This window comes from Aulonocara sp. 'chitande type north' Nkhata Bay, linkage group LG3, assembly GCF_057382095.1.
Source record: "Aulonocara sp. 'chitande type north' Nkhata Bay isolate Kocher_YH1m ecotype deep benthic linkage group LG3, A_spYH_male_GT1.1, whole genome shotgun sequence".
Lineage (NCBI taxonomy): Eukaryota > Metazoa > Chordata > Actinopteri > Cichliformes > Cichlidae > Aulonocara > Aulonocara sp. 'chitande type north' Nkhata Bay.
Genome location: NC_141346.1, coordinates 40978903 through 41003346, shown reverse-complemented (window position 1 = coordinate 41003346; position 24444 = coordinate 40978903). Strand labels below are relative to the sequence as shown.

The window sequence follows — 24444 nt, the reverse complement described above, 5'->3', positions numbered from 1 at the left end:
TTTATGAATATCTGATGAGCGCCGGGGTAAGCTTATGAATAAGTGAGGATGCGAGGGTGCGAGGAGGAGTGGGGGTCCAACTGAGCATCAAAAAAAGACCAAGACTTCATTGAGACGTACCGAGTGGCGTCTCTGAGCGATACGGAGGCCCAAGTATAATGGCAGCAAAATTGAATTATTTTGCGTCCTGAGCAGGTAACTCGCAAGTATGAAATTTCAGTTTTGTTCAGCGGCGTTGGGAGAGGTGCAGCAAAACTTCCTATCGCTTCCTGGCACAGACTTTTTGGATGTCTCTCAGGCTGATCAAGCAGTGTGTGTTTGAGGTCAACAATGTGTTCATATTCCCACGATGAACTCCCTGTTCTGAGTCAGTGTGGGAAGAATCTGTCTTGGATGGAGAGGTTGATTGTTTTTTGTTTTGCTTTTTTTATTTTAAATGTTTTTCTTTTAACGCTCCCCACGGAAAGAAGGAACCCAACAGAAAATAATAAAGTTTGCAACATGACCTTGATGAAGGAGATGAGGAAAAGAAAACACGGTCCCTCAGCACATCTGTGCAGGGTGGAAAGAAAGGAAGGACGGGGAAAAGGAGGCAGGGTGAACACACAATGTGAGTGTGTGTGTGTGTGTGTGGTGGGGGCTACTTGCATGCATGCATTCATGAATGTGAGCAGCTGCGGTGGAGGCCGATTGTTCGTGCGAACATTGATCGACAACGAGTAACCGAGAGCTGGAAAATGCTCCGAATCGAAAAAAGCAGACACTCGCTTTTGTCTGCATTTCACCCTAACACAAAGAGACGGCAATCAAACATGATGGCTCGATAACAAGGGGGGAAAAAATACAACAACTCTCAAATCCTCAGTTTCTAAAGTTGTCAAACAGATACTAATGCTTCCAGGGGCAAGGTTGAGATTTGGGCCTACTATAGGACATAGCCGTTGCATTACGCACATAAATGTCTGCAGTTACATAGTTACATGCCGCTAATGATGCCCTTGTCGGCAACAAGTGCCACAGCAAGCCATCTGCTGACTTTTGTTTTCCTTCTTCCTCGTAATGCCCTCATTTTCTAAAAAAAAAAATGGAAAAAAAAGGCATGTTTGGGGGGTGGGGTGGTGGGGGTTAACACTGAGTAAATGCGGTGCTGATGCTTTCTGTGCGAGCTCCTGCCACAACACGAGAAGGGATGCTAAAGACCGCAGAGGCTGAAGCAGTTTGCCAATATTTAGCCTAACCTTAGATGATTGCATTTACTTTACACTTAGGTATTTAGCTGATGCCCTCATTCAGAGCGACCTGCCATAAGTGAGCAAGCAGGGACTCGGCGGTGTCCTCAAGGACGCTTTAACTGGAAGCACAGAGATGCTTTTTTTTTTTTCCTCCCTCTCTCTCGCTCTCTCTCTCTGGGACTGAATCACAGGACCTAGACCAATTATAGTCTCTCAGACCACAAGGCCACCCCGCTGCCTACCAGATTATATCAGCTCATAGCCTTGGAGTACAAACTGTGTAAGAACTCCAATTTGTATAACTGTGCTGCAAAAGAAATGTGAGATGTAGAGGCTGATTTTTTAAACAATATCAAGCCAGCGTTCACAAGCGCTCCCTTTTCTTCCAATCACACATGTGCTGTTGCCTTGCCTTTCTCACACACGCACACACACCAGTTCAGCCGATCTCACTAAAGATAGCAGCAACAGCGGAGAGTGTTGTTTCTCTTAGATGGAGACTGATTCATGAATTGACCTTGACTCTGTTCTCCAGCAAATCTCCTCTGAAGCGTCAGTATGCTTTTCACCAAGCTGAGGAATTAGCGAAAACATGCACATTGAGCTAAGAAGTGAAACTGGTGGGCATATTTGGACCAGTATGAGAGCTCCTTGGGTATCAAACGCTCCATCTTTGGTTTAATGCATTTCCCTATTTGTGCCGTATTTATTCTAAAAGTGGTTTTACTCGACAGGCTCCTTAACCGGATCGCTATCGACTCACCCCCCTTCCTGTAACAGAAACCAAAATGAAACGATCCTTTTAATTTAAAGACTTATTTGGTAATTTAATGGGCACTCGTTGTCGGAAAATTGAGATTTTTAATATCCACGAGGTAGCCTTATCAGCTCACATGCTCACATCAAAGTGTTTCAAATCCCCTTCAATCTGTGTCGGGGCCGAAATTTGAAAAAGCTCACTGTGGACACTCCGGTATAACGGCCTGTTTGATGTGCCCATCTGTCTGATTTGACTAACTTTCTGTTGCTTGTCTCGAGTCAGTGCAAACACCATAACTAGACATCGGCCCTTGAGGTAGAACCAGGTGTTTGTCCAGGCTCCACCTTGTGGATGTAATGGTGCTTGTGTTGACCGCACTGATTTAAAATAAGGTAAGGGCATCATCCGCCTAACAGCTCCATTGTAAAAAAGAGAGGATGTGAATCTTTAAGCCATTTGAATATCCTTATCCTAAGCTGCAGTGGGGAAGCCTCTGCACTTAGGCTTAGCACTCTCAAGACAGCTACTCCTTGTTAAGCATCGCCTCAGACTCCTAGACTATGAATGGGACCATTACCCTCATCTCTCACTGCACACCCAGACACACACACACACACACACACACACACACACACACACACACACACACACACACACACACACATATATTTTGGCTTTGGTAGGAAACTAGTTCAGGCTAGCTGTGAGGAGAAGGTTCTGCAAGAGAAGAAGCTTTTACAAAGGATTTTTTTTTTCACTCTGCCACCGCTCCCGTCCACTCTCTCTAGGCTGGAGTCTTTATGCATTACAACACACGGATCATCGGTTCGATCCCTTAATTGAAGCAAAATGAACTCCTTGGTGAGGGCCTCGAGGCCAAACACAAATTACAAATCAGTGCAGCAGCTGCCTGTACAGCTTCTAAACAATTCAGAGTATTAGCCCCCTCCCCGTTACACCTCTTTTACTTTATCTCAAAGAATGCAAGGCGAGCTAGAGAGCGAGATCTTTCTGAACACCTATCCTCCCCTGCAGCTGAGATCTAGCCTGCAAACGGAATTCAGCGGGATTTGTAAAACGGTGCAACAAAGCAACAAACTAGAAGGATAAAGACGGCCCTGAAAGGTGGTTGATCTAAAAGAATTCGTCTGCTACATATTCCCTCTTGTAGCCCCTTTGATCAAATAAGCCTTCTGTTTCTGAAACAGAGACCTCGGTTTTATAATAAATCCCGGACCTCGTTGTTCATACAATGTACACTGAATGAGCTTTAGGCTTCAGCAAAAAATAGTTGCATCACAAGCGCCACACCACATCCATACCCTTGGCACAGAGAAATGTCGAACTGACAACAGAAGCATTTTAGCACAAAAAAAGAAGGAAAGAAAGAAAAAGGGACGCTCGTGTGTTTCTGCACTTTGCTTGTGATGCTTTCTACAGCGTCCCGCTTGGATTTCTCTAGCCAGTTATGTGCATGTGTTGTTCCTGTGTCTTAACGGTTTCTACATCTCCTTTCAGTGTTTGCCCCTACCATTTTCCATGTGCTCTGCCTCACCGACACTGCCATCCGGCGTTGTCCTCTCGTAGCTGTCCTCGGGAAGGGGAAGGGCGCCCAGCCGGGGGCCCGACGAACTCTTGCTGCTCGGTGTCTCCGACTCATCCAGGCCGCTGTCGTAGCAGCTCTGCAGCGATCCCTGCTGGTGAGGATCCTGGGGCTGGCTCACCACCGAGAAGGTCACTCGGCGAAACGGCTACAAGAGAAACCAAACGGCCGAGGGTCACTATTAAAGGGACTTCTTTACTTTTTTTTTTTTTCAACTTTTATTATTGGATGTCAGCTTGGGAGCGGGATCCTTTGGAAATAGAAGGGATTCAAGTCAGGATGGCAGGAACATAGGTTAGGAAAACAAGGGAGGCTAGGATACGTAGACTCAGTGAAGGCCATGGCTAAGGGTATTAGCAGCTACCTTAGCAACCAAACTAGCTCTAATGCCACCCTCAAAAATAAAACTATGATCTCTTCTATCAGAGTAGCCAAGAAAGAACTACTTTGCCTTTCTCTAACCCTGAAAACTTTCAAAAGGACACAGAAGAAGCTGCACAAAGGAGTCTTTCACAAGCACGCTTAGAACTCAAGGGACCAAGGAGACATGGTAGCTAGCTAGATTTGTGTGTTAAATACAGCTAAAATGGAAAGAGGGAGTGGGAGTGGGGGAATGGTGGTGCATCAGCCTCATTCACTTGTTTACTTTCCCACTAAAACGAGGACAAGGTGAACAAGCTTTCAGCTCTCCGGGAGGTCTGATTCGCTGCCAGAGAGCGAAGGCGCAAAAGGCAAAAGACGGGCGCACACAAATAGGCACACCCACTTGACAGCATGCGACTAAGTGCGCACGTACAAAAGGCTTTTCTTGATGAGCTGTGGGTTCACGCTGTCAATATGCGTAGCCCGCTCTAACACATTATTGAACAGTGTCTTGTGTTAAGCAGTAACAGAGCATGTCATTAAAGCCGAGGCCTCTTTCTCACTGTATCAGCCTGATTTTCTTTTTCCACTCTCCGTGTCTCCTAATCCCCTGCCTTAGCGTTGTACAAAGGTAAATGGCAGAGAGGAGAAATGAAAGAAAGAATGAGCGCAGGGCGAAGAACCAAACACCAGGCTTGGTCATTACCAGAATAAATGGCATTACAAATGGCTAATGCCGTTAATTAATTACATGCAAACACTGTCGGAGCTCGCCTCTGGTGCAGCACATCTTCTCTCTTGCACCTCACTGGACCTCATCACCTTCTCGTGTTCTCCATCTCTTCCGATTTTACCCCACGTCCCACGCACACACCTCTACACACAGACACATACTCCTCCTTCTGCTCTCCTTGTTTCCTTGTTTCATCATAAGAATATTACACAGGGACAGAGGCCCATTACTCAAAAATGTTCTCTTCTTAAAGCATTCTCCCTCCATTCGTTCCCCATTCGTGTCACCTGATGAAGTACAATCTATTATCAGCCACGGTTGCCTGCACTTTGAAATTTGCACATCATGCGTAACTCATCTAACACTGTCGCTCAGTCTCAGATGCAGATGTGAAAGCATCGCGTCAAACTCCTTCTGTCAACAGATATTTACACGTGGCAGAGATCCATTAACTCAAAAACAAAGTGTTGAAAGGCCAGCTTAAAGGGACAGCTCACTGCAAAGTCAAACATTTTGATCCCAATTGCCTAGTTTTGAAGAAATCAGCTCTAAAAATGTTTCCCTTCTGTTGAGTAGACGCCAATAGCCTTGCGGTCCACAAAAGACAAAAATAAATAAATAGATAAAAATGCTTTAAAAAAAATATACTCAGCACAAATGTCTATTGTCAGGACCAAATTACCCAAAAAAGAAAAGAAAACACACTTGATTTTGCCGAAAATACCAACTGTATCCCACCCCCCAAAAAAGCATCTAGCTTGGTGATATGAGGACGAGCTTGGCTGTGATGTTGGCCAGCTACTTGGTTCTTTTGACTGGTGCATCTAGACGTTAAGTGACATTGCTCCTGAGTTCGGACATCCGAATTCCGATGTATCTGGAGCGTGGCATGAAACATGGACATAGCAAAGGCCATCAGAGGACGATAGCAGTGGTTACATAAACGATAAGATAAGATAAACCGATAAACAGCTTCCGGGTGTCATGGCGGATTGAGTGGACGCGTTTGGTGGTAGCTCCCTATCAGGAATTTAAAACACCGAAAACTCGTCAACAGACAATTCAATTGAGCAAAACGAATATAATTGGTGAGGAATAAGGCAAAAGGAGGCCAAAATGCCAAGGGGACATGATAAAGCCGCAAAAATAAATACCAATAACGCAACAGGACAAGACTGCACGAGCCCCGATGGCATAATTAGAGATTCGGCTGGCGAATTACTAAAAGCCATCGAATCATTGAAATCAGAAATGAAACAAGATAATGAAAGGCTGAGAGAAGGCATTAACACGCTACAGCGGGAATTGGGCGGTAAGCTCGACAAGATAAAGGAGGACATAAAAACTCTGTCGAAGAGAGTGGGGGAAGCCGAGGATCGAGTGGGAAATATAGAAGATGTGACAATGGAGTTAATTGAAGCGCTCCTCCAAAGCTTGAAAACACAGAAATTTATTCAGAACAAGCTGGTGGACCTGGAGTCAAGATCCCGCAGAAATAATATACGCCTGGTTGGAGTGGAGGAAGGCTCCGAGGGGAGATCTGTCCAAGACTTTGTCTCGGAGCTGCTACAGCACGAGATACCTATACCGGCCGGGCTAGAACTTAAGATCCAGCGGGCCCATCGTATCTCTGTACAGAAACCGCGCCCTGGAGAATTCCCACGTCCGATTCTTATTAATTTCCAGGAATTCACAACGAAAGAACTCGTACTTCGAGAAGTTTGGAAAAAGAAGCAAATCCAGGTGAATGGCAAGACGATCTACTTTGATCATGACTATGCATCAGATATTGTTCAAAAGCGCAAACAATACAGAGAAGTTAAGCGGATACTAAAGGAAGCGGGAGTGCGCTTCCAAACTCCCTACACGAGCATTCGGATCCACTGGCAGGACGGAGTCAGAAACTACGGTAACGTACGAGAGGCGGCTATGGAGATGCAGAGGAGGGGATACGATGTCCAGATCCCGGCGGCATCTGAGGAGGACGATGCGCTAAGCAGAAGGTGTCGAGAGTGGAAACGGGCCTCAATCTCCCATCGAGAGCAAATTTCTTCCCCGAGGCAGAGAGTTAAAAAAAAATTGGAGGAATTTCAGAGAAATGCTGATTAGTTCGGGGGATATCTTCCCCCTGTCACTGATCAGAAAATTATAGGCCTCTTAAATTCAAAGTTCTGGAGGAGCAACACCGGATGGAGGTAAATACGTTGGACTATAATTTGGGAACTACTTCTTCAGTTCTCAAATATTTCATAGGGCCCTCCTTTACGGAGGTTTTTTACCCTAGATCTACCAACGGGGTCATGGTGGGAGACAGTTTCTTCCTACTAATTGGGAGTCGCAAGTTTGTGTTTAATTTTTGTTTAATGTCTAGTAATATTGTTTTATTTTATTTTCTTAAACTAGAGGGGATGATCATTGCACACTGTACGAATTATGAGTGGTGTAGGTAAAATAAAAATTATTTCAATCAATATCAATGGTCTGGGGAATCCAGTTAAAAGGAGTAGATTGCTATCTAAATTGAAACGACACAAGGCACAGATTATATTCATTCAAGAAACTCATATGTCAAAAGAAGAACATGAAAAATTTAAAAAGCTTGGCTATGTAAATTCTTTTTATAGCTCATGTAAGAATAGCAGACGAAGAGGAGTTATAATTTTATTAGCTAACACGGTAAATTTTGAAAAGTTAGAGGAAATCTGTGACAAGGAGGGTAGATATGTTGCTGTCAAAGGGAGGATTAATAATGAAGTGGTGTCCCTGATAAATGTGTATGCCCCTCCAGAGGACAACTCAAAATTCTATCAAAAACTATCTGAAAAAATTATAAGCTTTAGTGAAGGGACCTTGATATGTGGGGGCGACTGGAACTGTATATTAAATCATACTAAAGATACTACAAGCAAAAAAAGACGCAAAGATAATAAATCTAAATCTCTTAACTCATTAATAAAGGAAGCGGATCTCTGTGATGTATGGAGAGAATTACACCCTCTGGAGAAGGATTATACCCATTTCTCAGCAGCCCATAAGGTTCACTCTAGGATAGATTTTTTTTTTGATAAATAGAAGTGATAAACATAGAGTCACAGAATGCAATATCGGTATAGCCGACTTGTCGGATCACAACGCCATTCATTTGACCATTCACCTACATAATCAGAAAAAGAAATTATTATGGAAATTGAACATTGGTATTCTCAATAATGAATCTGAGGTAAAAGAGATCAAAAAAGAAATACAAACCTGTATTGCCCACAATAAGGATGATCAGATAGACCCAACAATAATTTGGGATACTGTGAAAGTAGTAACTCGGGGGTATTTGATATCAAGGACCAGCTACCTCAAAAAAATGAAGAAGCTTACACAGTCCAAATTAGAACAACAATTAAGGGATTTGGAAAAAAAAAAGCATACAGATTTGAGTCCTGATTTGGCCGAAAAAATCAAAAACGTAAGAAAACAACTAAGTGATTTGACTATGGAGGAAATAGAAAAGAAACTGAGATTCACAAAACAAACATTCTATGAGTCTGGCTCCAAAGCAACTAAAGTATTGGCTAAACGGTTAAAATTAATGCAAATAACTAATGCAGTCAACAAGATTAGAGATCCAAATACCAAGGAACTACTATATGAACCAACACAGATAAAAAACACCTTTCAATAATATTATAAAACATTGTATAGTCAACCGGATCAGAAAAATGGACCAGAAATTGTAGAGTTTTTGGATCAGTTAGACCTCCCTTCAATAGGGACAACTCAAAATGAACTATTAACCAAACCAATTACAAAGGAAGAACTGGATAAGGCAATAAGGAGATTGAAGACGAATAAAAGTCCAGGGAGTGATGGGTACCCCAATGAGTGGTATAAGACTTTCAAAGAGGTTTTGGCCCCTATTTTGATAGATTCTTTTAATTGGACAATAAAACACGCTAAAATTCCACCTTCCTGGAAAGAGGCCATCATCTCAGTCTTACCGAAAGAAGGTAAAAACAAGGAAAACTGTGATTCTTATCGCCCAATCTCCATCTTAAATGTTGATTATAAACTATTTACATCTATAATCACAAGACGCCTAGAGCTGTTCCTTCCTGACCTGGTGGATGAAGACCAGACAGGGTTCATTAAGGGGCGACAGACACAAGACAATATACGACGCACATTGCATATAATTAATGAAGTTAATAGAGAAAAAATCCCAACAGCCTTAGTGAGTTTAGATGCTGAAAAGGCTTTTGACAGAGTCTCTTGGATATTTCTTTTTGCTGTTTTGAAGAGAATGGGCTTTGACAGTATCTTCATCAAGTGTATACAATCCCTGTATCATAGGCCAATGGCTAGAGTTAAAATAAATGGGGACTTGACAGACAGCTTTGAGCTCTTTAGAGGAACTAGGCAAGGTTGCTGCTTGAGTCCAGCTCTTTTTGCTTTGTATATTGAGCCTTTGGCTCAGTATATACGGCAAAGTACAGACTTAAAAGGGGTTTTTGTTTCCAAACTTGAACAACGAATAGGTCTTTTTGCAGATGATATAATTATATATCTACAGGATCCTGATACGACCTTTCCTTGGCTGTTTAAAGCATTAAAATATTTTGGTAAAAACGCAGGATATAAACTAAACATCGTAAAGACTCAAGTACTCTGTCTGAATTATTTCCCCAAAGAATTATTACAAAATGAACTTAAACTAAAATGGGATTCAAATAAGATCAAATACTTAGGTGTCTATTTAACTAGTGATACAAGTACTTTATACGAGGCAAACTATGTGAAGTTTAGTAACACAATCCAAAAAGATCTGATTAAATGGGCTCCGCTTGTCAAGGACCTTAGCTCAAGAATAGAGGTAATAAAAATGAATGTGCTTCCCCGGTTATTGTACCTATTCACCTCATTACCAGTCCAAATAACAGATGCACAGTTTGGTAAATGGGATAAATTAGTTAGTAGATTTATTTGGAAAGGGACAAAGCCAAGAATAAGATTTAAAATACTCCAATCAGGAAAAGAAAAAGGAGGACTTGCCCTCCCGAATTTCAAGGAATATTTCTATGCAGCCCAGCTGAGATATACTGTTTACTGGTGTTCATCAGAATATACTTCAAAATGGAAGCATATAGAGTTAAATTATTGCCTATCATGTCATCCACAAGCAAGATTGGGAGAAGAAACTACCCAGCCCACGAACAAAAATCTCATCACTGAATTTACTATTAAACTCTGGTGGACAATAATGAAGAAATATAGAATTACAGAAGATTGTAAATTGCTGATTTGGCCTGCATACTCTCGAAAATTCCAAAGTGGACAATGGGATAGTACATTTTTAAGATGGGTCAATAAAGGAATTACAGCAATGTGTACATTAATAGATGGGACAACATTTAAATCTTTTGAGAATCTACAGAAACAATTCGGATTGGATAAATCAGATTTATTTAGGTACTTTCAATTAAGACACTTTTACAATACAGAAATTAGAAAGAAGCTCTCGAGAGAAAGAAATCGTATAATAGGAACAATAACAGGTGCATATAAAAATCTTCCATCAGGAATTCTGTCGAAATTATATGATGGCCTACAAAATTCGAATAGGAATGAAACATTATATATTAAACAAAAGTGGGAATCGGAACTACAAATTGAGTTGTCAGAGGATGATTGGCGATCCTTATGTCTCACACAGCATAACTCCACTAGCTCTAGACGATGGAGAGAATATGGCTGGAAAAATGTGATTAGGTTTTTTATTACTCCATATATCAAAAGCAAGCAGTTGAAAACACCCCAACAATGCTGGAGATTATGTGGAGACTGGAACGCCAATCACTCACATGTGTTTTGGAAGTGTAAATATATTAAATCATATTGGGAAAGAATCGCGGCAACAATGACGAAGGTGCTGGGGTATGAAGTACTGTGTGAGGCACGAGTAATGTATTTTGGAATATGGGAAAATGTAAAAAAGGAGGACTGGTATTTGTTTAAGATTATGTTGTTGTCAAGCAAAAAGGTGATAACAAAGAATTGGCTGAAAAGCGATCCTTTAAAACTGGAAGACTGGATGGACGTAATCGAGGACATATATACAATGGAAAAAATGACTTACACTCTGAGACTGAAATCTGACAAACACCGAAAACAGTGGACAAAATGGATAATTTATAAGTCTCAGTCAGCCTTATAGGGCGGGACCTCTCGTGGTTTTTTTTTTTTTTTTTTTTTTTTTTTTTTTTTTTTGTGTTATTATTATTATTGTCTTGTCCGTATGTAATACAAAGGAAAAAGTACAAAATAAAGAGTTAAAAAAAAAAAAAAAGATAAGATAAACCTTTATTAGTCTCACACGTGGGAAAAGATTACTGGTCTATTGGAAAATGGCTTTCTAAAATGACCTTTGTACACTCTTTCCTGCTCATGGGCTCAGTCACTCATTTTTAGGTGATATTAGAATAAAAATTAAGTATATTTTGTAAGTTATTCAATAGAACTCGTTAGCGACTCAGACTGTGGATTTACAGTCAGACCCACCATCTCTCGACGCATCTATTGTTTGACAAAGCTCATCTTGAGGAATCTGAGGGAGACTTCAAAAGAACAACTAGCAATGTCACGGTAACTACGTCCATTTTTTTATACTGTCTTTCACTTAGAAACAATTTGCTTTGAAACAAACTCGTAGTCCATTTCGGACATTCCAGGCTTCTGTTATCTAGGTACCGTACTCTTGGATGTACTACCAGTTCATGTCTCAGTCAGTGGTATCCTATCTTCTCATGGTAGTCGCTTCAGTCTCGTGCATATAAGTTGAGAAAAGTCTATCTCGGGTCCCATCCGCCAACAGTCACCAAAGGTTATTTGGCTCAAAGTCAGTTAAGTTGCCAAAAGTTTCTGGTCACCACATCACTTAAGATCAAATATAATTACTTACACTTCATTTATCAGATTTTCTTTCCTTTTTTTTCTTAAGTAACCAGGCCATGATTCTATGACAAGAAACACTTATGCTGAGTTTTTGTAAAATCTACTGTTTTGGGCTCCAACACAGTGAGTGCAATTCACTTCTATTATATTCAAGAGATGTCCAGCATGTCTACAGATAATTTCTTGCAAATTGAGACCGAAACAGCGCAGCACTACAGGTCACAGTCAAAAGCTGTAAACCTGATTTTGAGGTGAACAGTCATGTTTTTTTTTAAGTGGACCTCTCCATCATTTAAACTCTTAAACTTAGTTTAAGAAAGTTCTGCCAGGCACACAGTGTGGCGTATTCTCTTTCTGATAATGAAAATTTCCCACAAGCCACTGGGAAAAAAGAGCTTTTTTTTTTGCTGAACGGGTGTGTGTATGTGGGCAAATTTACATATATTTATATATTTCTGCCTGGTTGTCTTTCTATGGCTGGCTGGCTAACACAGCAATCTTGGCAATAAATCATGTTTCCATGTAATTACAATCAACACTCAACAAATGAATTGGTATAAATATTCATGCAAATTTCACTTGGATAGTCAAACATTTGTTGCATAATTAAAACCGGAGCCCAGAAGGAGAACTGCTCTCTATAAGTGTAATAACACTTGAAGAGATGTTAAGATATTAAACCCTGTTTTCTTTTTGGTTTGTTTGTTTGGTTTTATTCTATTTCTTCAAAACAATTGTTTAGTGAGAGGTGTGTGTTAACAAGTCCATTTGAGCTAAAAAAAAAAAAAAAGCACTTTGTCTGGATCAGATTTAGAGCAGTGCCATAGTCCTTGGGAAACACGGTTTTCTAATGATACAAATTAAATGACTGCTGCCTAATGAATAGCAGGCGAGATCGCGGCAAAGAAAAGAAACACTCCAGCCGGTGCACGCCGAGGAAAAATTGAGTTTGTGGGGTGGGGTGGAAAGAAACTGACTGGAAGGGAGAAAAGAAGGAAAAAAAAAGAAAGGAAAATGAACAAATGCATGTTATTCACCTGAATTTCCCCCCTTATTTTCACTGGAGGGAACGCAAGATAGAAAAGAAAAAAAAAACCTAATTTGTTTGCAGACCAGAAATGGAGTTCATGCAGAGATCGCCGGAGGCTTTGGATTAGAATCTGCAGCAACCGCCGCCGTCTGCACAGCAACCTTCGCTCCCTTCATTCTGTGTCTTTTAAATAAATGAATTTTTTTTTTCTTAAAGTGATTCTTTCTCTGTGGTTCCCTTTTTTTTTCTCAACTTCTTTTTGTGTGCCTACATCTAGGTGCGTGCTTCGCTAGTTGCCAGCACAGGAAAATAAATAAATAAATAATTGTCCAGCATGCTGTGTGAAATAACATATGGCTTTCTGGTTGTCACGACCAATTTTTCTCTCTCTCTCTCATTCACAGGGAAGACCGTTTTGGGACTCGACACATGTCCAAACCGCAGGGAAAATTTAACAATTATCTCCTTTGCATACGGACACACACGCGCGCACACACATGCATGCATGCATACTGTTACGTTTTGGTGTGTTAGTGTTTTGTTTTTGCGTGACTGTCATGTGTTTCCTGCTTTACTTTGAAAGTCTGTCTTATCTTAGTGTGTTCAGTTTACGTTTTCCCTGTCTCGTCAGTTCTAATTTGCCCCAGCTGTGTTTCCCTCCTGTGGTCCATTCCCTGATTGCTCCCTCTATGTATTTAAACCCTGTGTTTCAGTGTGTCATGGTCGCGATCTCCCCCGAGTTGTAAATAGTTTGGTGTAAATAAATAGTCTGTTGTAAATACTTTCGTCATGGGATATTTTCGTTTTGGGTTTTTGGTGGAGGGCCTTCGTGGTTTTTATTTTCCTTATCTTTGTTTTTCTGCGTTGCACCCCGGTTGCCTAGGCCGGGGTGTAACATATGGGGGCTCGTCCGGGATTGCCTTCGCTGGGGGGTCCGGGGACTGCCCCAGCCTTTGTCGTCTGCTGGCGGGTCCGAAGGAGGGACAGCTTCGGTCTTCTGTCTTCGCTGGAGGATCCGAGGGACCGCTCCAGCCTTGTGCAGCTGGTGGGCTGCGTGTCCGTGTGTGCAGCTGGTGGGCTGCGTGTCCGTGTGTGCAGCTGGTGGGCTGCGGGTCCATGTGTGCAGCTAGTGAGCTGCTCATTCGCCTTCGCTGGAGCGTCCGAGGGACCGCTCCAGCCTTCATCCGCCTCTGCTGGAGGGTCCGGGGGACCGCACCAGCCTTCGTCGTCTGCTGGAGGGTCCGTGGGACCGCTCCAGCCTCCATCAGCTTCGTCTGCTTTCATCCGCCTTCGCTGGGGGGAGGGTCCGTGGGACCGCCCCAGCCTTTGTCGTTGCTGGAGGGTCCGTGGGACCGCTCCAGCCTTCATCCGCCTTCGCTGGAGGGTCCGTGGGACCGCTCCAGCCTTCGTCGTCTGCTGGAGGGTCAGTGGGACCGCTCCAGCCTCCATCAGCTTCGTCTGCCTTCGTTTCAGCCTTCGTTTGTCTGAATCAAACATTTCACTTGGGGTTACATGTTTGATTTTTGGGTAGGGGGAAATGTTACGTTTTGGTGTGTTAGTGTTTTGTTTTTGCGTGACTGTCATGTGTTTCCTGCTTTACTTTGAAAGTCTGTCTTATCTTAGTGTGTTCAGTTTACGTTTTCCCTGTCTCGTCAGTTCTAATTTGCCCCAGCTGTGTTTCCCTCCTGTGGTCCATTCCCTGATTGCTCCCTCTATGTATTTAAACCCTGTGTTTCAGTGTGTCATGGTCGCGATCTCCCCCGAGTTGTAAATAGTTTGGTGTAAATAAATAGTCTGTTGTAAATACTTTCGTCATGGGATATTTTCGTTTTGGGTTTTTGGTGGAGGGCCTTCGTGGTTTTTATTTTCCTTATCTTTGTTTTTCTGCGTTGCACCCCGGTTGCCTAGGCCGGGGTGTAACAATACACACAGGACTTGGGTTGACAAATGGGATTTTGCTCGAAGATAATGTAATGCATGAGCACGGGCAAGTGAGATTTCACACGGAGAAATAAAAAGTGAGTGAAGCTGCCCTCCTCACTGTCTATCCATGCTGTCATATGGCACAGAGTTGACCTCCTCTCACTAGATATTGGCCATTTTCAGACCTGGAGTGTTTGTTAAGCCTGACTTACTACATGCCCTTTGATGCTGGTCCCTCTACCTCCTACCCTGACCTCCTGCCCTTCTGCTCCACTCAGCTGCCAGTCATTTCAGCAGTGACTGAGCCAGAGACACTGCCACACATGTACACACACATACACACACGTAATGAAAATGGCATTTTAAAGGACAGCCATAGGATTAAAATAAAAAAAAACTTAAGCTGTGATTAAGCCACTTCACTTTATTGACTGTCCAATATATGTGATGGATATTTTGGGGACATTTGAAGACGATTCAATTCAGTTTTTTTATTTAGCACCACATCATAACAACGGTTGCCTCAAGGCGCTTCATATTCAAGGGTAAAGACTCTACAATAATAAAGAGAAAACCCCAACAATTAAACGACCCCCCTGTGAGCAAGCACTTAGCGACAGTGGGAAGGAAAAAAATCCCTTTTAACAGGAAGAAACTTCCAGCTCAGATAGGGGCAGCCATCTGCTGTGACCCGCTGGGGATGAGGGGAGGATTGTACAAAAAGCCATCGTTTTATATGTGAGAAAGTACGCTGTAAAAACCCCATGCTGCTACCTGTCAGAGAGTAGCCAACCTTTTAATATATGGGTTTCATTACAAGTTAACGCTCCTTTGCTCTATTTTTGCCAGATGCCAGGAAGTCTTATAGGGTCCTGACAGCAGAGGGCCTTTAAGGGGTGTGCCTGCAATCTAAATCCAGCTGTGACAGCAACGGATGATTGAGCAAATCCGTCATCCCTCAAAAAAAATGAACAGTGCAAACAAGCCACAGGTTTACTGGGACCTCTGGCTGAAGTTCGGCCCGGGCTATTTCCTGGATGCTAAAGGGAAAACAGATGGGCAGCCTGCGCTCAAACAAACCTAAAGCCAATAAAAACAGACCCGTGCCACTAGTGTCAATAATGTGTGACCTCTTGGATTTGATTTTCATTTCCTCTTCCCCCCCCAAAAACAAAATGCTGAGCCGCTGTCAGCCGCACTTTGTGTGAGTCTTACTTCTTCTTTTATCTCTCAGAAAACCTTGAACGATAACCCACTGCTTAAAGTGGAGAGCTCTGCCTTTTCATGAAACCTCAGACCAACAACCCTGGTTGAAAATAGCTGATAAGATCAGTCTAGGTTATACAAGGACTTTAACGTCAATACGGTCAAAGGGCTCTTTATTATAAGAAGTCCACTTACTTTCTTTGTTTAACTTGGCAAAACTGACTCATTAATGCCAATGTGACACTGCATGCACTAAATGTGTGTGTTTGGTGTTAAAATTCTTCATATAGGAAGACTTGGCTTTATAATGGAGCCCCTGAATGAAGAAAAGGATGGAAGAACGATGGAAGTGAGTCTAGCTGAAATGCACAGTGTGTATGTGTGTGTGTGTGTGTGTGTGTGTGTGTATGTGTGTGTGTAATTTCAGCTGTAAATACCCTTGGCAGATGGCAGTGACCCGCTACCGTGAACCACAGGAAGCAATTGTGGCTGGGTTGGACGTGGGGCGAGGGGAGCAAACATAAACTGCAGGACCAGTGTCTTTTTGCAGTCAACCAAGAGAAAGGATCCAGAGGAGGAAGTTTGAGTAAGGGAGATGGAAGGAAAGATACAGACCCTGCTTAAAAAAAGAAAGGAGAAAAAGAGGCCAGGATAGAGTAAAGAGAAAGGAATGACACACGAGAACATTCGCGATTGCCAAAAGTGCCAATCGGTAATTAAGAACCCATGTTTCATATTTAATGGCAGCCAGACAGTGACCTGTGATACGCCACCTGAGACACAAAGAAAGTGCCAAATAGCCAGGGTACACCAAACAACATACTTACAGAGATCCAAAATTGGCTTAACCCAATTGCGCCTGCTCGCTTTGCAAAGATCAAATGCACGCGGTGTGATTCGAGTACCGCAAATTCCAGAGATCATGAGATGCACTGATGTTGAAGCGTTAAACGAGACAAATGTCCTCAAGGTGAACTGACTGGAAATCAATCGGAATCTGATCAAGAGGGGTTCAGGTTCTATTTGGGTGCAGCTCAGTTGTACTCAGGTACCACGTTACAGAGGAGAATGCTGATGCGTTGCAGCCTCAGCAGTTAAAAGCAAGCGGCGTTAGGCTGAAAGTGGAGGGTCTCTCCGGCCCGTTAGGTCCCCCCTGTGATTGGCCGGTGGGGGGCGGAGGTTTAAAATGATTCGGTTAGGGCTGAGTAAGTTGTGGGAATTTTCACAGAGCAGTTGGCTGCAACTTTTTTTTCTTTTAGGGCAACCACCCGCAGAGTCGAAGGTATCAGGTTCTAGCCTGACTGATAGCTTTGGCCCTGTCAAGCTCCAGCGCTCCTCTTCCCGTTCCTCGTCTTCTTCAGAATTCACTAGTCCATGCACATTCCACCCAGGTCACTCTTTCCCATTAAAAAAGAAAGAAAAAGAGAGACAGGAGGAGGAAGAAAAAAAACTGGGGTACCGTTTCCAAAGAACACCCGAGACTCCAGGAGAAACCAAAGAAAAACAAAGACGAGATAAAAGAGGCTTCTGCGAGTTGAGGGTTTTATTTTTTGCAATGTTATCTTCAGAGTCAACAAAGATGCAAAGAGTGTTGTTGTTTTTCCTCCTCTTCTTCTTTTTCTATTCTGCTGAGTTCAGGAAAAGTTTTTTTTCTTTTATTTTAACTTTCTTTTCGAGCTTACAAGGGCATCCAGCTTCCACCTTCTAGCCCTAACTGTGCACACAATCTCTTTTTCATAACTACGTGAGTGAGCTGTGGGGTCCTTTAATAAGCATGGGCGCAAAGCTTGATAATAACATTTTTAAACACCTTTTAAAAAAAGTTTTATTACATGAGGTGCAGATATTACGGGCAACATGGCGCACGGTCTCGTTAAGCGTAGATGATGCCATTAGCACTCTCCCGTCGATCTTTGGAATCGTGAGGGTGGTTTTTACTCTTCTGTTTTACCAGCCGGTCGCTTTTATGGTCTGACAGAACGCCGATCAATTGACTGTCCTCCGGTGCTCATCTACCGCCGTTCTCTTGAGTCTCACTGACCCTTTATTGCCCTCAATTTTGGCATAACGAAGAGTTGTATAAACATATGCGGTCCAGCAAGACAAAAAAAACCATTCAAGGAAATTCAAAAAGACAGCGGGGAACCCGAAACACGAACTCTCCGATGCCTCTTACTGTTGTATGGTTGGGGTTGTGCCATATAAAGTTGTTGCTAGGCACAGGAAACTCTGCGGGGATCAATTCTCAGAGCTTGTGCTTTGGGAACCACTTTGGATCGAGAAAGAAAAGAAAAAAAAATGAGGAAGTGGGCATTGAAGTTGGGAAAAAAAGATGCAAACGTTGGAAAGAGTTTGAAAAGAAGCGTAGGGAATAAAGAAAGGTTAAAGAATTGAAATGAAAAAAAAAAGATATAAAAACTGGTGATCCTTCCATCCCGAGATCCATTTCCTTTCTTCGTCCACTTTAGTCTTTTCTTTCCTCAGTGGGGTTGGAATGCCTTTGGAAGAGTGCCACTGCTAGCGCTTTGCTATTAGCATGCACCCCATGCACAAAGCCAGAGAGACGGGCCCGGAGGAAGCAAAAAAAAGACAGGAAAAAGATCACACGTGGTTACTTTCTTAAAGTCTGGGCTAAACTTTTAATTGCTCTTCAAGTGGCGGATTAGGCCACTGGTGTAACAGAGATACTATTCTGGTGGGATGGGTTTGAACATCTTCAGAAGCTTAGTCCAACCCCTGACCTGTTCTGAATGCCAAAGAGAAAGTCCTTTTTTTTTGGTTTATGGGGTGTTGGAGCAAAATGAATTGTTGTTGGTGGGGACAGTAGAGAAGGGGGGGAGGGTTGGGGTAGATTTGACTGGCAGTGGATTAGCTTTGGGCTGACAAATAACATCCTTTGTAGGATTCAGCTGCTTTTTGGATGCTGAACTCCAAGAACACTATGAAGACGAGCCCAGTGTCATGTAGCAGACCGCATGAGGCAAAAAAAAAGGACATTCAAAGGCCTAAATGAAAGCTTCGTAATTCACAAAGGGACGCTTGTCAGTGTCGATGTACTTCCATGTATAGGGTGGTAATTTTTTCCCCCCTTTTTTTGCGGGTTTCAACACCAACATCCGCTACCGTCAACTACGAATTATGTTGCATCCTCTCATTAGGAATGGATGGGATCTTCTCCTGTGTCGTCGTGTTATAGCTGCTGCTGCTGACACAAGTGCTGGCAGACATGGGGAACGAGTGTCAACCAAACCCTGACCCTGGTGTTGCTTACATAGAGTCTGCCTGCAAATCCTGAGATCGCATTTCCTGTATTTTTTACCCCCTCCTTTTCTACTTCAGTGCTCGGTTTATGCGATGACAGCTGAATGGCGTGCCATTCACTGAGTGTGTGCGCGTATCGAGTTGAAATCGCTCCCTGCACATTCAGGTGTGTGCGAGTGTCCCTCTCCTCTGTCTGAGTGTCAGCATTCATGTGTATGTGTCATGTCTTTGGCATCTTCATGTCATTTCTCATGTCACCCCCCTCAGCTAAGGTTCTCAGCTCTGGCATTTGGGGGGGTGGGGGGGGTGGGGGTATCTAGGTGTCGCATGTGGGGATCCATCACAGGCACTGGCAGCGCTGCGTCTGACCAACGGCCTACTCCTGTCAGTTTGTGACAAGCCTGGGGCTGGCGCTAACATTAGCTCGTTGTGACACAGGTCTGGGTGTCAGCAGAAAGCATGACATGGCATCAACAAAGCCCGGAGTCGGCGCAAAGCGGCCAAATGCCTGGAGCCGAGCATTCGCCGCTGAGGATATGAGAGGCGGCAGCTCGCTTGTGTCGCTACCTGTCCCGCACATGCACAGATGGAAGATGTAAAAAGCCTTCAAATGCCATATCTAAAGAAAACGAACGCCACCGCAGAGAGAGGGAGAGGGAAGGAAAAATAAAAAAGGAGCGATATGATCAAAAGGGATAGACAGACTTCGGATAGGGAGGGACAAAGAACGAAAAAGACAGAGATAAGGAGGAGAGAAAGAGACACTGTAGAGCCTTTAATAAGGCTGATAAATGATTCTTTATTTACCATCCTGAGTCACTGATGACAGATAACCTGCATTTAGGGGATCAGGGCTGCCATCCAAACAGGCAAAAAGAGAGAGAAGAGAGATAGATTGAGGGAGGTTAGAGAGCATATCCAGCTTATCCACTAATGAGGCGTTCTATTTGAGTATGATCATGGGGGCATGTATCATTCATGTGGGATAAGTAGCGTGCGTCTCCTTGCGTGTCTGCAGCTCTTGTCTGTTGTCTGCGCCCTCTTGTCATCTTTTAGAAACACCCACACGTCCCACACTTCAATGAAACAGTACCACCAGGTGGCGTGTCTTTGCCTCAATCAAATGAATTCCAACTGTATGTCCTGATCACAATGCACACACACACAGACACACACAGACACACAGAGGCTTCCCTTACAGGTCCCATCCACCACCTGTTCCTGACAACAGAAGCATGGGATGATTACGATCCAAACAATTATGAAAACAATTACTACAAATGAGTAATTAAACCCTAATGTCAGGATAAATAAACTGACGGTGTGAAGGGAGAGGTATGAAGGAGGATGGAAAGAGCCCAGGGCGAGTGAGGGAAGGAATGAATAAAGAGAAGCGGGGTAGGAGAGGAGTCGACAGAGGAGCGAGGAGTCACGGTGTTGCACTCCAGCCGGCGTTACGTAAGGATTATTACCAAAAGCATTCAAAAGACGTTTTTAACACAGCTTCAACAACAATCCTTCCATTCCTGCTCATCATCTCCACTCGGACCCCTTTATCTCCCAACTTCCCCCTTCCCTCGCTCCGCTATCTCCGTCTCTGTCACTCTCGGCGGCTCCCTTCCTGACTCGCTATCTTGGTCGAGATCACGCAAGGTCAAACCTCCCCGACGTTTGATGGATGAAAATGGAATTAAGATGAAAGCACACTTTCAGATAATGAAGATATGCAGTAGGAGATTAGGAGGCTGGGGAGGCTGCCGAGGTGCCGACCAAATTAATATTGAAATTTATATGTGTTTGGCTCCTGCCCAGACAATCCCCAAGTGTTATTTCCAGTGGGGGTGGGGGGATGAAGTGGAAAACATAACAAAAATTTTAATAGCATTTGGGATGGGGGTGAGGAATAAAGGCGGCGCCGCTTTTCCAGCCGACAGAGTTCATTTTGTCTGACGTAGGAATGCAAAATGAAGTAGCCGTAGCAGTGCACTACACAGCTGTTCAGCAGCGAACGATGGACTGTAAAACAGTAAACGTGCACATTTTGTAGGTCTCTGTGTCTCTCTCAAAAGTAAATATCTCAAACTTATGTGTGGTGTTTAAAGGTAAGACAAATGCCCTGACTCGCTCAGGTGTGCCTGTGTGTGTGCCATTTAAAGCACGTTTGCATACTAACACGGGCCAGTTCAGATATTTGCCTGCACTTTGAAAGGCACATGATCTCTTTTACAAAAAGTGGCAAACGCATCTCACAATCCAATCTGCAGAATCTCAGCCGCTCTAAAGAGCTGAATCAGTCTATGTGTGTTTGAGGAAAATAGGCAAAAAGGGATAAGGCTCCCGCGCCTCAGAAGGCATCAAAGACAGACAGTCTATCAAGGCCCCGTATCACTGTCTGATGACGGCGATATGCACACTAATCCGCATGTAAAATAGTCCTTTTCCTCCAAGGCTCTTCTTGGAGTGCACTTAGCAAGCAGCCCCTCTCTGCTCTCCTTTCCTCAATCTTGCCTTCTCTCTGACACTATTCCCAGTGAAAGGAAGAAAAAGAAGATAAAACCAGGGAGATCCACAACATGCTCTTAAGGTCTCATTTTCGTCCAGCCCGATTAGATCTCATTACTCGGTTGTTGACTGGGCAGACTTTTTTTTTTTTTTGGCGGGAGTGGGGAAGCTAATGGGAAATTTGATAATGGCGTCAGGTTGTTTTGGTCTCCACTGTCACAGCTTTCCAGCACTCTGCTTGTGGCACTTTGTTAAGGGAACACAGGAGTGTCGAAAAACACAATTAACAGCCCGGCTTGTTTGTTCCCTCTAGTATTTCTCCTTAAATAAGTCAAAAGTAACGCAGGAAAGAAAAAAAATGAAAACACTGGAGGAGGAGTGCAAAAGACATTCATTCAGAACTGACTGACTTTGGCCTTGTTTTTGCCCTCTGTAGCCTGCAAGCTGTTCCCATTCACTGAATAAGAAGTGGTCAGGTTACATAGGACACCACCAACAAAGAAGCTCTCTGTTAAGGCATCAGGCAGAATGTAGAGAATATATATATATATATATATATATATATATATATATATATATATATATATATATATATATATATATATATATAGCCAACCCAAAGGGTACCGAGAAGTCAAGCAGCCATTATTACTCGACACCTGCGTCTGCTCCCGCAGGAGTTCGGTGCCCGCGTAGCATTGCCCCCTTGTGCCTTCGGTCCCCGCCCACTTGTGTGCATGTCTACATGTGTGTTTCACCTGTTTCACCTATCACCTTACGGGCAGCTGGTATCCTAGGAATAAAAGACTCTTCAGCGAGATAGCCAGCAGCGGCGGAGGATGAAGGAATATTGTGGGTGGGAGAGTGTCAGCGGTGCAGATGGAAGGGATCCTGTGTTGAAGTGAAAGCCCTCCTCTCATAATGGTGCAAGTGAAAGCACCTAACTGGAATGCAGAAGCAGGAGCCCCCCCACCTCCACCCTCAAAATTTTTTTAATCAAGACATGGAAAGAAATTAGAAGGCCGGGGGTTTCGAGGGGGAGCAGAAAAACAATGGCTGCCATTGAGGTATCCTGGACTAATAGTGAGGGGATGATGATGAGACTCGCTCGCACATGCATACACACAATATGCAGTGACGGCACCTGTTTTTGCTCGCTAGCTCCACAAAGGAGCTGGTGTTAGAGGTGGCTGGAGCCGTCCAAATATCGATAGCATCGATACCAACGCTGGTATTGGTATTGGACTGATGCAATACAGGCCCTGTATTTACACTACTAGCTGATGTAGGTGGCAGTGATCGTGTGCGGCAGTCTGGGCATCGATTTAAAGCGAGACCAGCGTGACCGCTATCAGTGACGAGCGCCACGCGTCACGTGCAGTGGCAACATCATGGGTCTGTGATGCCAGATCAATACCCATATGTGTGTTTGTGATTGCCATAAATAGGCCTTCCAGCGTCCTTGTGGATTCTCTGTGTCCCTCCTCCTCCATCCTTCCCACCTCTATTTCAATATCTTCCTCCCTCTGCCACCTAGTCACAACAGGGCTGCTTGGGAAAAAGAAAAAAAAAATAAAGCCACAACCCAACATCAAGACTCAAGGCTCCCAAATCGAGGCTGTCACATAAAAAGACAAAACATCCATGTAATTTGAGCTTGTATTACATTGCCATTTTCTCTTTCTTTGATCTAAGAACAATGCCCAGGGTTTTCCTCAGACTGGGCTGTTTCCAAACCCCATCCACTCTGCTGCACCTAGTTATTGCAGAACAGGTTTTCTCCCTATTCAGCGCCTCACAAAAGCAAGAGCCAACCGCTGTAGCACAGCAAAGCCCAGCACCCTACCGCACTAATGACGGCCCTCATCAGGCTGGCTAATTTAACCCCCCTGCGTAAATTGAGAGGTAGAGGTCATGGAGGGAGTTGGATAGAGAACACAACAATAATCTCTCTCTCTTCCTCTCTCTACAAATCTCGTAAAAGATCTGGGAAAAAAAAAGACACAGAGGCAGCTGCCTGGCCCACATTTCTACACTAACAAGAAAATTGGGTGTGTTTTATTTATCTGCAGTGCAGACTATATTATTATGAATTTGGGGCATTGGAAGGCTAGTTATTTAGAAGGCTACAGTCTCTGTTATCCCCCATGTACTTAGTTTGCCCCCCCACTACCCTTCCTCCACCCATCACTGTGCCTCTGGTCTTTCTCTTCTTCTACTTCTTTTTCTACCTCTACTCCAGAAAGAAAAGCAGGTCAGGCAGAAATGACAACTCAATACATTACAGAATAATACACCACAAAGACGCGTGAGTGGTGGCCCTGCTAGTGGTTAGCATGCAATGCAACTTTACCACCATGAAGCAAATCTGTCTTTGAATGTTATTTCAAGTCCTGGAAAATTGCACATGCTGCCTTTGTATATATAAATATATATTTTTTAATATTGACATGTATTCCCAAGGGAGTGCTTTTGAAGAGGGTTGGGTTTGAGGTGAGTGTCCTTTTCTTTTGGTACTTGACGGTGTAGAAATGGTGCCGCAATGGCTAAAGACAGCAAAGACGGAAAAGAAACACGTGTTCTGCATAAAAACAAGACAATGCTCTTGGTGTTTTTGCAGGAGTCAAGCAGCTTTTTTTTTTTATTTAAACCAACATTTGCTAGGTATCAGCCCATCCAGATGTGATCATCGCCATTAGTGAGTTTGTTTTTTCAGCACCAACAACTTTTCATTTCTCATCCATCTGTCAAGAATATTTCCCGCCATCTCATCCATCACGCTCACTTCCACTCCCTAATTCTCGTGTCTCGCGCTTGGCTTATCTCAGCACTTTGGGGCTGATGCGTAATACTAACAAGGTGGAGAAAGACGAATGGGGTTGTTGGGTT

The 24444-nt window shown here is 43.5% G+C and overlaps 1 protein-coding gene across 7 annotated transcripts in view; it reads right to left on the bottom strand.

Annotated features, from left to right (window-relative positions):
• The window catches only part of pcdh7b (protocadherin 7b), a 123075-nt gene that overhangs the window by 58389 nt on the left and 40242 nt on the right, over nt 1-24444 (bottom strand). For 4 of the 7 annotated variants that reach the window (XM_086281210.1, XM_086281185.1, XM_086281190.1 and 1 more), the window contains one exon: nt 3524-3743. The exons of 2 other annotated variants lie outside the window; for them this stretch is intronic. In XM_086281210.1, coding sequence (XP_086137336.1) covers nt 3524-3743 — 220 coding nt within the window. The remainder of the gene's footprint in view (nt 1-3523; nt 3744-24444) is intronic. One more of the 7 variants, XM_086281198.1, reaches the window with a different exon arrangement.